This window comes from Ctenopharyngodon idella, chromosome 7, assembly GCF_019924925.1.
Source record: "Ctenopharyngodon idella isolate HZGC_01 chromosome 7, HZGC01, whole genome shotgun sequence".
In the NCBI taxonomy this organism is placed as follows: Eukaryota; Metazoa; Chordata; class Actinopteri; order Cypriniformes; family Xenocyprididae; genus Ctenopharyngodon; species Ctenopharyngodon idella.
In genome coordinates, this window is record NC_067226.1 from 8,896,063 (window position 1) to 8,913,619 (window position 17,557).

Below are 17,557 nucleotides of genomic sequence, written 5' to 3' on the forward strand. Positions count from 1 at the left end.
GCCTCCCGTCTGTCATCTCAGCCCCCCTAAAACTATAATCACCTATCTGAGAAATCAAGCCAGTACTGCTTCAAGAAAGTTTATAATTTTCAGGTGTTTTTAAGTCAGTTTAAACATTCAAGTGATTTCAAGCCATTCAAGTGCAAGATGCTGTGAAAGTAACTTCATTCGGTACTCACACGCGGTGATAGATCGTTTCTGTGCATGCACACAGAAAGTTGCCTCTCGGTCAGTACACACAAAATTATGTCAAAATACCCATCTTAATGAGTATCCATGTAAACACAGTCAGTTATGTCTTGAGTGAACGAAAACAGTTAAGAAAATATCGGATGTGTGTCAACATAACGGATCTGTGCATTAGGTCTTAAAAGTGAAAGCAGCCTTATATACCTTCTGTTTCCTATGTTAATAATGTTAATCAAACAACAAAAGAAAAAGAGAATCACTCACTGCTTTTAACTAAATAACTTCTGTATCTGTATATATTTACTTCATACAGTAATTCAGTTTTCACAAACACTGTAAAGTACTGTTTATTTAATTTGTATCTTTGTTCTCTTGTGTTATTTATGCCATTGCTTTAAATTTGTTATTTTATTATTGTTTTTAAAGTTTTAACTTTATATTAGACTAGTATTAGTTTTTGCTGTGATCCGACCAGGCCAGAAGAAAAAATTCCTTAGTGCTGATAAGCCCTGAGTCCATATTTCTGTTTTTTTATCTAGTTAAAAGTAATACTTGTTAACAGTGTTGGGTGTAACGCTTTACTGTAATTAAATTACTTATCCACTGAAAAACTAAAGTAAGGGATTACTGTTCATTTTTAGGTAATTTAATTACAGTTACTTATAATGTACTTGCGTTACATACTGTAAATTGGTTCAACAGTTCTGTATAAATCAATATTTAATTTAAAATCTAAATTGGTCGTCTAAAGGTAAAAGTGAACGCTGCCTCTTTAAAATCGTTAGCTGTAGTGCAGTTGCGCGTGAGTTCGCAACTTCGCACCAGTGGGCTGCATCGTCGCTGTCTGAAGATGTCGGCAGAAGCGAGTGGCTGTTTTGCAGAATGGAAATATTCCAATTACTTCACTTTTTTGACACAGGTAGGCAAGAACATTACGGTAAAATGTAAGCTATGTCGTAGGGAGAAAAAAACTGCGCTGCTCTCTGAGAAACGGTCTTCAGTCAGTGCGTTCTCAACCAAAGCGCACACACATAGCCGCCTCTCGTGAGTGTCATATTTTTGCGGTTTATTACACATAAATGTTCAAATACACACACAGTTATGTCAAAATGCCCGTCTTGGCATATATTCGTATTGGTTATGTGAATGTGAACAGCATGTGTAACAGCATATTAGGTCCATTAGGTCTTAGTGACAGCAGCCTTTAAAACATGCTACTGTCTACTATTAGCTGTCTGTATTATAAATGATAATCAAACAACAAAAGAAAAGCTTTAATAAGGATTAATCTTATTAAATCTATATTTAATTTATACAGTTATGACTATGCAGAGTTATTTTATATTTGATTATTCAATTTCTGTGGTATTATACTTACTACGATTAGACCTACCTGGAAGAAAATATATAGCATTGCTTTATTTGTATCTTTAAATATTTTTACCGTGGTATCTACTTTGTTATCGAATATTGTGCACTTTTGGTGGTATTGGTACAGATTCATAGATTTATTGTGACATCCCTATTTGTTACTAATAAAATTTAAGTATTATAGTATGTTTTAATAAAGCTAAAATGTTTTAAATAGCTAAACTATTCCATGTTTGACTCATATTTAAATTATTAAAAGAGTTTCCTTTCTATTGTCTATCTGGTCAAAGTTTATAGGGATTTTAAGAATTACTAATTAGTAATGAGATGAATTACTTATTGAGTAATTAAATTACTTTTCAGACAGAATAATTAGAAAAGTATTTTAAATACAACATTGATGATGTAACTAGTAATTAATTGCTTTTTTGAAGTAACTTACCCAACACTGCTTGTTATATAATAATATAACATATATATACATATATATATATATATATATTATATAATAATGATATGATGACAATTTTCTGTTAGTCAAACAGTAGCCTCAATGTGCACCGATTTGAACTGTACTGCAGAAAGACTGGTATCATTATGTAATTTATTGACTTAATTTACCATATAATTTACCAATTTAAGTACTGGTAGGGTACTTTTGACTTACTATACAGTAATATAGTGGTGCCAGTTTACAAAGAGAACTTCGTTTTGGCCAGATTTTGTTTGAAATGAAGTCATATACGTTTGTTCTTCGATTTTGCTTGAAGTATATTTGGGGCTTTAGGCAATGGTCTTTTGCCACACATTGTCACTGAGGGCTAAGTCCCACTCAAAATCAAATCCTAGAACCATCCCTGCTGTATAACATCGCAAGTCTACCACACTATCCATGATCCTGCAAAGAAAACTTTCACCCTCTTCATTCTGCTATTTCACAATGCATTTTACATTATCACCATAGTCTGTATCAGGGTTATCATCATAAACTAAAACTAGATCTTAAAAAAAAAAAAAAAAAAAGAGATAAAATATCAGAACTGAAATCAAATATATATAAAAAACTTAAACTTGTTTTACTTCAGCTTGCCAAGGTAACAACTTGAAGTACTAAAATAACTAAACCTAATTAAACTAAAACTAATAAAGAACTTACAAAGAACACTATATAGACATAAGAAAAACTAATAAAAATAACAAAACAATAAAATCACTAAAACTTTCAAATTAATGTGAAATCAGACTATAATATTATATAAATTATACTAAAATAACACTGGTCTGTATTACAGACTCATTTCAGTACCCTGGCCACATGCAGGTGATATATGTTCGACTGTGATCTGTGACAAGCAAAAGCGTACAGTAAGCCACACCAATGTGGTTGTCAGAACATCAGATGCTCTTTACAATTCAGTCAGAATGCCATCTAAGTTTTGGGTTTTACAACTGACAGAGCATTCAAGCACCTTCCAGTTCTTGACTCTGTGATGAAACTACTCTCATTTAACTACTCTCATCATTGCTCTTTGAGACTATAATTGTATATCCTTTCTCTATATTACATCATCGTGACTGTGCAGGCCAAGTTTCTAATCACTGAATAAGTATTAGAGCTGCATGATTCTTGATAAATTGAGAATCACGATTTTTTGGTTTAAAATAGAAATAACGATTCTCCCACGATTCTGAATGGACAACTAAAAATAACATGTAATTTATTAGGTTCTGAAAAAACGTTAATTGCAGCAGTGTGTTTAAAAAATATTAATTTTTTTTTTTTTTTTGATTCAATGACTCGCTCATAAAGACTTCACTTGTTTCATTACTGGATGAAACAGTGTTTTTGAACAAATCTCTTGAATAAATGATTCAATAGCTATGTTTCCATTCAAAGTGGTGAATTTAACTTATGTGCAAAATTGGAATATCGCATAAAACATTTACGAATAAAGCAGCATTTCCATCCAGTGAGTCGAAGAGAACAAAATTGTCACTTCCTGATAAACTGGTGCTAAATATCACTAGGAAAAGGAGAAGCCACTGTATAGAGGGTATGCACAGATGTCACTTTCCCGCCGGAACACACTCCCTCAGCTGGACTGAGTGGCAAAAGATACAGCTGCATGTCTGGATTTAATAGGGGAAACTGCGAAAACGCGAGTAAAACAAACAATTACACTAAAGGTTGGGTTCGAAAGTGTTCCTTATTACATGCCAAAGAAACCTAATCCATGGATATTGGCATGCAGCCAGGAATCGTGTTTCCTGACATTTATATGTGCCTGATTTCAACGCCGGGGAAATACATAAAGCAAATCTGCCTGTGAAAGCTTATATAAATACAATATAGGTAGGTCTAAATCGGAGTGACCATTTATATCAATGTTTTATATTTCGTCATATCGTCCAGCCCTAAAACTTGTATAGTTTTTGTCAGTGTTTATTTAAAAACACCCAATTATGCAGAATATAAAATGGTAAATATTTAATTGATGAGTTGTCAACACAATATATAACAATACAATATATAGGGTATGATTTTACCCCAAAATCCAACATTTTGACACAAAATGATAACTGCAAAACATGCTTCTCTGTCTGGAGTCCAGCTGTTTCTGTGAATTACAGCGACCTATTAGCTTCTTTTTTCTGTAGCTTTCAGCAGTCTGTAAAAATATACCTCAGATTGTGTGTCAAAGCTATTTGTACAGTCACTCACAAAGCTCTTTCCCGTTTTGGATGTGTTTTGTGTGTTTTTCGCGGCATTCACGCTGAAAACCAATGCTGCCACTCAGTCTTTTGCCACTCAGTGGGCATAACCGCAGTCGAAACGGTCAACGGTGACATCACGTGCATACCCTCTATATAATAACAATAATCAGTGTTTACATCCAAACTATAAACTTTTATTCCAATACTTCAGTGATCATTTGAATTATTGTAACACAGAAATAATGATATTGTGTGGTTGAAAAGACTGTTTGTGAAGCTGTTTCATACCTATACATGACAACTGTTCTCTCTGATCATAGGTTACTTGTCAAAAGGTTTAAAAGAGAGAGCCATATCGTTGTCATTTAGGAATAGGATTGCATGGATGTTTGAATTGATATCACAATCTTTTAACAATTTATTGTGCAGCTCTAAGCCTGATTAACATGCAAAAGAAATCACGTTTATGCATGTGGCTTTCTGATACCAGAAATCCAAGAATGAGAGAACAAACCATTTTGTAGTTTAGTGTCAATACACAATCTTTTTAGACTGAAGAGCACGTTTAGATTTCTAACTGATTACAGTATGTTTTCTTAATATTATGAACTCAATAAATACAGACATAAATCACATTTCAACTCAGTAAATGCATTCTACAAAAGCTCCTAGATCTTGCATCCAATATATTTTCTATACCATCTTTATCTTCTCATCCTCTTTATCATTGCACTGTTGAAGTTAATATAACGGAATCTCAAAGTGATAAAGGGAGAGGTAAGTAATTATCAATTCTCCTTGGCACAGATCACACCTATGTGCAAGTAAATTAGTCAAGCTGACCCAGATAAGAAATGGGAGGGATTATAGGGACAGAGCAGCCTACAGAGGGGCCCATTTGGACCATGATGAATGACACGCACACACAGAGCAAGCTAATAATAGAAAAGGATGTTGGAAGAGCAGTGCCAGGCAGGGGTGGCACTAGTAAGCCAGGTGACCGGTTTGTGTAAATAAAGTATGTTGCAGGTAAACATGAGCTGCTAAACAAATCCCAAAACATCTGGCTTCACCCACCATGCCCACAGGCCCAGAGTGCCAGAGGAACCATGAAAGAGGTTGATGGGGAATTCTGGTTTCTTGGGGCATGATCTGTGGTGGGCAAATTTGAGTGTGGATGTGTTTGAGAAAGCAAGGTCAGCAGACCAGGGACAGATGTTGTATAAATATTTACTGTTATGTACAGCTACTCTAACTGCTGTACAGTTTGCTGTGTAGACCCAGGAAAGGCTATTGTGTGTCGGGACTAGTTCAGTCTGTACAATTTTCCAAATGTTTTTAAAAGAAAGAAAATGCTGCATTTATTTGATCAAAAATAACAGTAATAATGTTTCACAATATTACAATAATATATATATATATATATATAATATTTTATATATGTTATTTGATATATATAGTACTGTACAAAAGTCTTAGGCACGTTAGCATTTTCACCAAAAAAAAAAAAAATGGTTTTAAGTCAGTTATTTATATCTTTTGCTGTAGTGTGTCAGTAGGAAATATCAGTAAGCCAGGTGACCGAACATTCATTTTGCCATTAATTGTAATAATCCAGTGAGATTTTTGTATGCACAAGGAGTCTGACAAACTGCTGGTTTGATCCACACGGAGATCTGATCTCATCATAATCGAGTCCATCTGGGATTACATGAAGAAACAGAAAAAACTGTGACAGACTAAATCCAGAAGAACTGTAAATCTCACTGGACTATTATATATTGATTAGCTCTAGTAATTTTTAATGTTCTGAATTTTTCATAGTTTTTATTATCGTTTATCAATGCAAATTCATCACAACATCATAAAGGATTTATTTATTTATGAGAGGCACAAGAGAAGAAACAGGGATCCGTTCTTCGTAAGAAAGTAGCAGTGGCTGGGACAGAATTTAAGTATCATCTCCACTTAAAAAGATGCAATCTAATCCTGTTTACATGAAATAAGCCTGCTCCCAAGCAGGTTTGAGCTTATGGACCTGTTGCTATAACAGAAACTCTGGGATGAGCTTTGAAGAACTGAACAATCCTGAATCATGTCAAATCATCAACGATGAAATCCTGCTATCCGAGTAAACCACGTATGAAGAACGGACCCCAGGTGTTCAGTTCGAAACACTCACCATTGTGTAATGAAGTGGACAAATTTCTCACTGAACTGGCCAACTGGAAGCACAGGAGGATCCTAAAAATAAACATATACACATGGTCAAAATCATTATTTACAAAAACATCCACAAAATATAATTAAAATATCGATAACATGTTTATACTTCACAAAAAAAATTCTATGATTTATAACTTGTAGGTTTTGTGTGGCCTTGACTAGGTTGCAGAAAGGTTGCAATCCATAATGAGATATTCTATGTGTGGACAGTCAAAAGAAGCCGTGTATATTCAATTTTAGAAGCACCTGAACCCCTCTTTTGTTGGACAGTAGAAGATTTCTGATGCACAGAACACACACAAACAGACAAAAAGCTTAGAGAGAGAGCCATTCATGGGCTCCTGAAGCAGAAAGCATACAGTTGATAAGAACATTTAGTTACGACCTCAACCTCCAGATAGTTAACATGGTATCAAAATTGAATCAGCCACTTGTAAAGGACAGACACAATGAAACCAAATAGAAAAAGTGAAATAAAGTCAAATTCCAGATCTCTTTCTTATGTGGGTCATGTGAATAGGACACTTGCATCAGTGCATGTATTCAGACATCATGGAAATCAAACTGAGACATTCTCTGTAATATAATCTTTATCAAGAAACTGGGCCCTTTTTTTTTTTAACCTAAACTAGAGAAGAAAGACAAATGCGGCCTCTTTCAGATAGATTATTTGTATTCCAAGCATAAAAATAATACGAATTAATATGACCTTTAGGAACGAAAGAATGATTATATATATGTAACACATAACCTTAAGCCTTGGTGTTGAAGACAGAATTGAGATTCAAGGTGTTTGGGAAGGATTGATGTATTGGAAGGGAAAGTGTTTTCTTTATAAAAAAAATAATAAAAAAAAAAGTCTGTGAGGGACAAAGAGAAGAAGAAACTGCGAAATTCCTACGGCTTTAACAGCCAGTAGGAATTAAATGAAACCTTTCCTGCACATACAAGCAATACACCATTTACAAAACAATAATGGATAATAGAAAGGAATAATCTGATCCGCTGTTTTTGAAGGGATTTGTGTTTGCAGGGCTCCAACTGTGACTAAAATTGTCACACGTGCAACAAAAAACAAAAAACTAGTTATCATTGGCGACAGTCAGGAAAACTTTGTGTGCATTAACAGTTGTGATGTCCGATTAAACTCTTATGAACTGGTTCTTTTTAATGACTGATTCACAAAACAGTCTCAAACTCATTCAGAACTTGATGGTGTGAATCAGACTCAGTCATTGATTCATTCAGAGCCATTACTAAGTTCACAACTCACTCCCCTAACTGAGCAAGAGTTCTTTTTCAGTTACGTCCAATTCAAAATGAATCGAGAACCATTACTAAATGCTAGAATTATAATTAACATTTATTTTTTTCCTAGCGAACAGCACAAATACAATCATGATCACTAGAGTGACAACATAAAACTGGAACTAATTTATTCTACATACAACTAGAAAAACAGTATTATATAACCATTTATATAATTGTCATGGGTCCACTGACTAAAACATCCTTTCAGCAGACTGTTCAAATAGGAACTGAACTAAAGTGCTTTTAAATACCTTGTTTATAGAGAAAATCTGTAATTCGTCAAAACTAAAAAAAGTAATTTGGCTCCTAAATGTTTCTTTTTAGGAGCAAACATCTCCCTAGTCATTTTATTTGTCATTATCTGTGATCTAGAGAGTGAAACACACACCTATTCAAATGAACATAGCCAGAGGTGAACAAGCACAGCTATACATCATTACACAGCCAAGACTCACAGCCTGGAGGCCACATACATGTCCCATGCCTGGACCAAAAACACAGATTCAGAGCAACACACATAATCAGTAGGGCTGGGTAAAAAAAAAAATTTTGATTTCTCGATTTTAATCGATTATCATTTTTACGAACCAATAGTGATTCTTAAACCCCAAGAATCGATTAGTCTAGTCTGTTTGCAGTTGATGAATGAACAGAACGTGTAGTGTGCATCCCATCCAATAAATCGCAATAATCTTTGTGCTTTGTTACTTTTGATATGAAGCAAAGTCTCAGATTTCAAATGACGTCCATCTTATTATGAGATTAAAAAAATAAATACCGTTTTGGCGCTGTTTAATGTGACGTGACAGATTAAAGAGAAGCGGCAGCACGGAGCGCATGTGAACATCCTCTCCTCCGCTTTAATACCAGTTACAGCGTGAAAAAAACATGACTAAACATCTGAAGGTATGTTAAAATACACAGTACAACTTACCGAAATCCATATCAAGTCTAATGGAATAGCTCAATCAGTGTTTCAACCTTGGAAAGACGTCAATAAAACAGCTTGTAAACAATGTCACGTAACGTCACATTTACCTCAGAAAAACATATTCAGTGACCATAAACTCTTTAATAGTCAGAAAATAGTCAGCTAGAAAAGTGAACTCTAGAAAGCAGCATTCTGATATAGCTATGCACCGTTACATATTCATTATAATGTTCTTCAATATTTAATGCATGTTTGAATAAATCAGTTATGATAGCCACGATTTAAATGTTTATATTTCAAAAATATGATTATGCAATTTTAAACTTTATTTATTATAAAAAACATAATTGAGTGTAATGTAAGTGTTTGTATATTTATCTGAGTGGAGCTCACAGACACCAGGATGGATTAACTAAATGGTTTTAGTTCTCAGATTTGGCTCCCTTGTTCTGGAAACCAAAGTGCTTCTGTTTAGATGCCGTATATACAGTGTATCTTTAGGCATATTTGTACCTATTAAGTTAATTTTAACCTTCATTATTATAGTAAAGTAGTACCAACCGACTCCCATGTGTAGTTTACAGCATTAGTTGAGAGATATACTGATATACTACATCCAAAATAATCGTAATTGAATCGAAAGCATGCGAATAGAAATCAAATCGAATCGTGAAAATTGTGTGAATACCCAGCCCTAATAACCAGGCACATGTAAATACAGTGAGAGATGCACAGGGCCTCACACACGTACACAAACAGATGCACATACACTTGAGGACGCACAAACACCTTCATTTGGGAGTCTTTGATGTGACGGCTGCATGATGAGGATGATGATGAAAGCACTGTTATATTATGCAGCTTGCTGCCATTATCCAACACTACAAACAGAGCCAGACCACAGCCAGTCTTCCTCCACAATACCAGCAGTAAATATACATGTAATTGCCCAGCAGCAATTATCAGGCAAAATTAGATCAGTAATTACAGAGGTGAATTTAAGCCCAAATCTTATTAGAAGCATCAGGGTTGTTTCAATACGCAAGCAGAGAGGGACAATTAAAGACGGGCTGCCGTGCAGATCTGAAATAGAGTGTCTCCGGCAAAACACTGAAAAGAGCTGAACCTGATCGAGAGAAAGTAAACAAGAGGACAAAAACAGCTCTGAAGTGCTTCACCTCATTTAGCCATTTATTCACCCTTCCCATGAGCCCTGCGAGACCTTGCGGCTGATTATTTATACCGAGGTCACCATGGAAACCAGCTATACATGCTCAAACACAATGCCCTTAAAACAAGCTAGACTGTCATTCCCAGCATTCCTCTCCAAGTACAAGTGGTCAGATTACTAGATCAACTACCTGTGACCTTCCTGAATTTCGCCCATGTACTCCATGACACTTCTTTGCTATTTAGTGACTTTTCATCATTACTGATGGTAAGCTGACGCTTAATGGGTCTCAGATCGTACATTCATACCACAGAATATTCTTTTATTTTTCTAATAGACTGGTCTTGATGTCCTTCTCGGGTGGTTATCCTCTTTATTCTGCCTGTTTCTTGAATTCTCTCAGGTACGGTTTCTAAATGTTCTCTTTTCTCCTGCTCTTTCAGTCCATCACATTCACTCTGCCTCTTTCTCGGTCTGTGCACTAGATTACTCTTTAAAGTAGGTCCTGGGGAGCACCCACAACTCCCATCTCAAGCTCCCTCTCACTGTCTCTCTTCGAAGGTTGTAAATCAGTGGCAGTGAGTAATAAGGCCTTGGTCAGCTGAATGCAGTCGGCAGCGGCGTGGCGGCGCGCTCTCTGGCCTGAGGGAGATGGAGCGAAGGGCACGGCAGAAAATAGTTTGAGTGATGCCTCTGCCGGGTGAGTAATGAACAGTTCATGCGGGTCAACTCATTACACGAGCGGTCGTTTAATTATTAATTACGCGCAGCAATCTATAGCAGAAAGGACACGTTCGGTATGTTTAATGTGTGTTTATGCTTCCCTCTCCTTCATCTCTCTGTGGCGTTCTGTTATTAGCATGTGTCAGTGAGTAGCTCAAGCAGAGAGGAGAAGGGAGAGGCTCCCCCCCACACACACAATTAACACAATTACTTATTAATTACTCACATAGCGGTGGAAAGCGCATTTAAATGTCGGAGTTACCATGGCCTACAGGCTTTAAATAAATGCTGAAGAGACCCATGCAAATTTGGGGATTTTTTTTTGCGTGTTGAGTGTGGTAAAAGATGACCTCTCTTACTTCCTCAGATCTGGTAATTTAAGGAACGAATCAGCTGAGGTTTGCTGAGATATAGCCATTCAGATCAGATGTTTTTCTTTTTATCTTGTCATCTTTATTTTACTAGAAAAAAGCAAACGGTGGCCCGGGGTGAACGTGTAGAGCTGCTGTTGAGTGAGCAGACAACAGCATATTCAAAATATCTAGACAGAGCACAACAGAATGGGAAATAATGTGGGGTTGAGACATTTTTTTCAACTTTTGAACTTCATGTCATGAGATACTGAAAAAAGTGAGATGATAAATATTTATAATATGATGATTTGCTGTTCAAGAAACATTTCTTATGACTTATAACTCTTCTTATAACTGTTTTCAAAATTGATAAATGTTTATTGAGCACCAAATCAGCATATTAGAATGATTTCAGAAGGATCATGTGACACTGAAGACTGGAGTAATGATGGAATTCAGCTTTACCATCACAGGAATAAATAAATACAATTTTAAAATCTATAAAAATAGAAAACATTATTTTACACTGTAATAATATTTCGCAATTTTACTGTATTTTATCAAATTCTAGATTATTGTGCAGAATGATCAGATGCATTTTAAATAATTGCAAAAAGCTTAATTGGCCAAAAACTTGGAATACTTTTTGTGCGCAAAAACAAAACGACTTTATTCAACAATTTCTTCTCTTCCTTGTCATTCTCCTACATTGTTCACATTTTAAACACAGTGCAGCGCTTCTGGGTTCTACGTCAGAATGTCGGCTCAGTATTGGCCGACACTGCACACGTGAGCAGCACGACGCATGAGCGTGATGCTGACACAGGAGCTGGCCAATAATGAGCCGGCGTTCTGACGTAGAACCTGGAAATAGTCACATGGACTATTTCAATGATGTCTTTAGTAACTTTCTGGGCCTTGAAAGTGGTAATTATATTACTGTCTATGGAGGGGTCAGAGAGCTCTCAAATTTCATTAAAAATATCTTAATTTGTGTTCTGAAGATGAACAAAGGTCTTACGGGTTTGGAACGACATGAGGGTGAGTAATTAATGACAGAAATTTCATTTTTGGGTGAACTAACCCTTTAAGGGGAGAGGTTCAACTGCAGTGAAAAAGACTTCAGGACGTCCTAGAGCGTCCAGCAAGCACCAGAACTGTCTCCTTCTGAGGTGTCAGCTATGAAATTGTGTCACCACTAGTGCAGAGCTTGCTCATTATTGGCAGCAGGTGGGTAAGAGTGCATCTGCACACATAGCCTGGTGTCAAGAAGGGCAGCAAAGAAGCCACTTCTCTTCAAGAAAAACATCAAGGTCAGACTGAAATTCTGCAGCAAATACAAGGATTGGACAGCAGAAGACTGGTGCAAAGATGAAGCTCCCTTTCGACTGTTTGGGGCATCTGGAAAATCGATTGTCTGGAGAAGAAAAGGTTATCATGAGTCCTGTGTCATGCCAACAGCGAAGCATCCCGAGTCCATCCAAGGGAGTGAGTTCTCTCACAATTCGGCCTCAAAACACAGCCATGAATAAAGAACAGTCTCAAAACGTCCTCCAAGAGCAGTTCTCCCAACGACCCATGAGCAATTTGGTGATGATTTGTGCATTTTCCAGCACAATAGAGCACCACATCACAAGGAAAGAGTGATAATGAAGTGGCTCAGAGATCATTACATTGAAATTTCGGATTCGTGGCCAGGCAACTCCCCGGATCTTAATCCCACAGAGAACCTAGGGTCAATCCTCAAAAGGGGAGTGGACAAGAAGAAGCCCACAAATTATGATCAACTCGGAGCACTAATAAGACAAGAATGGACTGCCATCAGTCAGGATTTGGCCCAAAAGCTGATAATCAGCATGCCAAAGCGATTTGCTGCAGTTATGAAGAAAAATATTTACACTGTAAATATTGACTCTCTGCATATATTGAATGTTTTTGCCAATAAAAGCCTTTAAAAGTTATGAAATGATTATCATTGTTTTCCAGTATACCATATACATATATTTCAGAACTGCTAGCCTGACTGGGTGAAATACTGTATACAACTCTACATACATGCCAAAGTTAGGTATACCAGAAAAGTGTGTATATCAGAGAAGTGAGTTTAGCATAGTCCTTGTATCTATTTCAAGGAAAATCTGGGTTTAACTGACCCTGACCCAACTCCTCAGAGAGTTGAGGGTGAGAAAATGTGTCAGGGTTTAGCTGGGTGTATTTTAGCGCCTAACAGATGTCAAGGTTAATGCAACAACTCTGTGGCCCATAACCCTCAGTTGTCCAGAGCCCTGTCATGCTACATTAAACCAGCAAACTGAGTGTTTTTTTTTTTTACACAAGTGTGTAAGCGAGAGATAAAATGAGAAGTAAAGAGAGAGAAAAAGACAAAGTAAGAAGTTATTTTAAAATGTTGAGCAGCAGACACTGTTTGTACAAAAACTAAATTTTACTGTTTACTACTAAGTTTAGCCCAAAAATTTCCAAATCCAGAGTTAAGCCAATTGTTCCATTCAAGGGCTTGACATCAGCACGGCCGAGCTCTCGACAGCTCCAGCTCTTCAGAGCTCAAACCCTGAGCAGAGCTGATAATGCACCTCGCTTCATTAGGAAACAAAATATCAGCTTTCCACCCCATTAGGGACGGTTTCGTACATGGGACACAGACTCACCTCATCAACAATGCACTGCAATAACTGAAGAGGCTGTGATAGAGGGGGGTAAGAGAAAAAGAGATTAGACCCCATACAACGTCCTTACAGTGCAAAGGAAATAAAATCATTAATGCAATAAAACAGGTAGCAATACAGCTTAATCAAATGCACTCTGACTCGAGAAAAGCCATTTGATCTGTAATGTTTTCTTATTTCTAATGGCACCTAATCTGAATACAGGCTGTTAAGACAGAGCGTATTATTATCTGGTATTAACTTCAGAGGGAGGCAACCAAGCGAAGTGAGGAGAAAACTGCAAGGGGTTGCGAGAAGAGCCGCCTACATCTCCGAAAATACATGAAAAACACTTACCATTAAGGAACCCTGGTTCTTTTGAATCTGTACGGAGAAAAAATAATAGAGAAAGGGATTTAGGTGAGAATGAGTAAGCGAGAGCAAAATGCAATTAGCATGTTACAATCACAAGCATTGCACCAGAACATGTTTATGATCACAGGCGGAAAAAACCCTGATGGCAATATATGAACATGATTTGTTAACATCATTTACAATAAAAACAGTCACTAGAAGTCTGATCCTCAATTAGGATAAGCTTTGCCTAGGTGTATATGTATTTCAGATGTACTCAAGTACGCTCATGATATATATCTGAAAATGCATCACAGTCTAGCGATAAAATAGTTGGTTATTTCTCTGACGATCATATAACTTGTTAAATTTTATATTCATATGATCATTTTCATGTATAATCATGTGATAACAATAAAATACATAAGGTTTCTACATAGCATTTCAGTGGAAAGGGAAGTCCCAGTCAAAAGGTAAAAAATCTCCAGGAATTTTCTGCTTTGCAACCCCTTTACTGGATACAAGTAATCATCTGAGAGAAAGTTTATCTTAGAAGTAGATAGTGAAAGTCTTCACATATTTTGTTGTTTGAAACAAACTTTTATTTTATTTTTTCCTGCTCGAGGCCAACTCTCCATTTATGCAATCTGGTCTAAACTTTCTGCCTGGACCACATAATTTAAGCTAACAGTGTGAGGCCACTCTGATGACATATTACACAAGTCATTGATTCTCTTTCTCAATTAAACACGGCCCAGCTCTCTTTAAATACCTGGAGACGTTGGACCTTTAATGTAGAAACTAAATAACACACAGCATTGCTTAAAACTGCAAAGCGTGGCAATCACAGGACAATTAAAGGCATAAATATTTGTTGTACGCGCTGTTTTCCAATTAAAGCACTGAAGTCAGATGAAATATTTCAATGTGATCTCCACTAAACAATCAAGACAATTTTAAACATCACCTCAGCTACTTTTTTAAAATGTTAAAGTGTTACAATTCCTAAGTAGTAAATAAAACGATTATTTGAGAGTAGATTTTACAAGAAAATAACATTTCTACTCTTTCTAATTTCTCTTTCTACTTCAAAATTTCATGATTAATTCAGTAGTGTTGTAGTACTCGAGACCAATCTTGGTTGTTGAGACCGGTCTTAAGACCATTTTTCTAGAAGGACTCGGGATTTTATTTCAAGACTTATCAAGACCACAACTGCAGGGATATCACTAAATTGCAGTTGCATTGTCTGATTTCTTTGTTAACATCATTAATTTGATTGGATGTAAAACTTCCTGCTTCAAATGTAATCAATCACTTATTTCTAATTTAATTTATTTTGTTACTGTTGTGCCAGGTCAGAAATCAATAGGGGTTGTGTCAAAAATCTCACCAAAATTAATACAAATGCCCACAAAATTCAAGATATGATTTCAAAAAGTACTTGTATAAGATCTTGATATTTATATTATACTATGATATGATATAATTAAGCAATATCGCAAGAAAGACGGCTGTTTTCACAAATATGAGCACAATTGCAAACGTCATATTGATTTTTTTTTTTTTTTTTTTTTTTTTTTTTTTTTTACAAATGTTCAATAAACAAATTTTTATTTTTAAAACATTAATCTCAACATTATTTATGCATTTGTAATTGTACCAATTCAGATGCAACTTCTGTTGTTAGTGATTTCAGTTGATTGGTAACAGCTCTATATAGTGTCTTATTATTTTAATTGTAATTATTGATTAAAAATAAGACATTTCTCAAGCAGAAAATGTGGATCTTTCAGATGAATTTGAGGAGTGCTAGTCTGGTCTTGGTCTTGACTCGGTCTCGATTTGCCTTGGTCTTGGTCTTGTCTTGGTCTCAACCCCCCAAAGTCTTTGTCTTGTCTTGGTCTCGGTTTAGGTGGTCTTGACTACAACACTATAATTCAGTGTAACTTATTGTTTCTTTGTAATTATTTGTGAAATTTACTAGCGATTTCTGAGTGAAAACTGTTTCAAAGTATTTAAAAAATTAATAACACTGGGTATTTATCTGTATGTATCACTCCACTTGTCTGTGTTTGCAGACCAAAATACGTGATCTGTGCGGAGTAGTTGCAGAGTTGTGTGATTTTGCCCCAAAAAAGAGCAGCCAATGCTTTCTTTCACTCCAGGAACGCTCACAATGAGGTTTCACTAATGACCATGGGGCGGGAAATGAAAAACCTGGAGTGGAGCTAGAGCAGAGTGATTACACAACACTTGGGCCTAATTTTTTTTGAACTGCAAGTTACTCGATTTTAACTTCTTGTTTACAGAACTGTTGTATAAAAGCAATATCACACTCAAAATTGTGCTGTTATACTAAATATGACCAAGGCTGTGATTACCTTCAGCCTTAACAGCTTGTTGTACAACAACACTCTTGCTAGGGTGATATTGCTTAAATATAGCATTAAAGCTCTGGGAGAGCAAAAATCATACAGTATATTCAGATGAATATGGGGCTTAAAATGAGCTGAAACCAAAACAGCCGGAAAACAGAAAAGGCAACAACAAATCAATCAGGAGGAGAAGCGCTGGAGGCTGTATACACACGCCAGCCAGTCTGCAGTCTTCAAAGATTTTCCGAGCGAGCCATCGGGAGACGCCATTAACTCCTGACAAAGAATGCAAATTAATCCCAACATGGGGTGAGACGAAATTAAAGAGCCTTTTATAATCAATGACAAGATAACACATAGAAAACACACACACACCCTTGCAATCATGCATGCACTCACACACAAAACAGCGGCAGATTTGTGGCTCTGAGTGCGGGTGAAGCAGGGGCAGGGCATCAGAAGTTGATGCAGAAATACAGCGGGCATCTCTCAAAATCTCGCCGCACAATGGACAATGACTCTGTGAGCGTGTGTGTGTGTGTGTGTGTGTGTGTGAGAGAGAGAACAGACAGATGCCTGGGCTGATGTGAGTGACAGGCCAGGCCTGAGGTAGCGTGTGTGCTGGCTGGGTGGCGTGTGCAAGAGTGTGTGTGTGCGATGCCTGCAGGTGAAGAGTCTGCAGCACCATATGGAGCTGTGAAAATTAACATCAAGAGCAAAAACGCTCTAGCAGTGGGAGGTTTAGCTCTCCCTCTCTTTCTTACTGACTAACCCCCTCCCTCTTTCTCCTTCATGCTTCTCTCTCTCTTTTTCTCTCCATTTCATTCCATATGAATTCTGAAATGCAGGAACAGGGAAAAGGGAGAGTAAGAAAGATTAAAGGAGGAAGTAATAAATTAATGGGGTGTGTATACATGAAATGCTTCAGTATAATGCCTCTGGCTCTACGGGCCAAGAACAAAAGTTTTGCCATTCACTGGTTTCAATCGCTATCGCTTTATCTGATAATGATATATGATGATGCACTCGGAGAAGAACCGCAGACCTGAAAGGATTTCACACATTCCCATGTCACGGTCTATGAGTATTTTTGTTTTTGTTTTGATGGGTTAGGTACAGGCCAACGTCTAAAACACTCATTTCTGAAGAGGAATACTGTACAATATTTAACA

The 17,557-nt window shown here is 36.6% G+C and overlaps 1 protein-coding gene across 2 annotated transcripts in view; it reads right to left on the reverse strand.

Annotated features, from left to right (window-relative positions):
• Window positions 1–17,557, reverse strand: part of map2k5 (mitogen-activated protein kinase kinase 5) — a 67,635-nt gene that overhangs the window by 13,313 nt on the left and 36,765 nt on the right. For both annotated transcript variants that reach the window (XM_051899696.1, XM_051899695.1), the window contains exons 18-20: window positions 14,011–14,037; window positions 13,657–13,689; window positions 6,458–6,519 (exon numbers count right to left, since the gene is read on the reverse strand). In XM_051899696.1, the coding sequence (XP_051755656.1) occupies window positions 6,458–6,519; window positions 13,657–13,689; window positions 14,011–14,037 (122 nt within the window). The remainder of the gene's footprint in view (window positions 1–6,457; window positions 6,520–13,656; window positions 13,690–14,010; window positions 14,038–17,557) is intronic.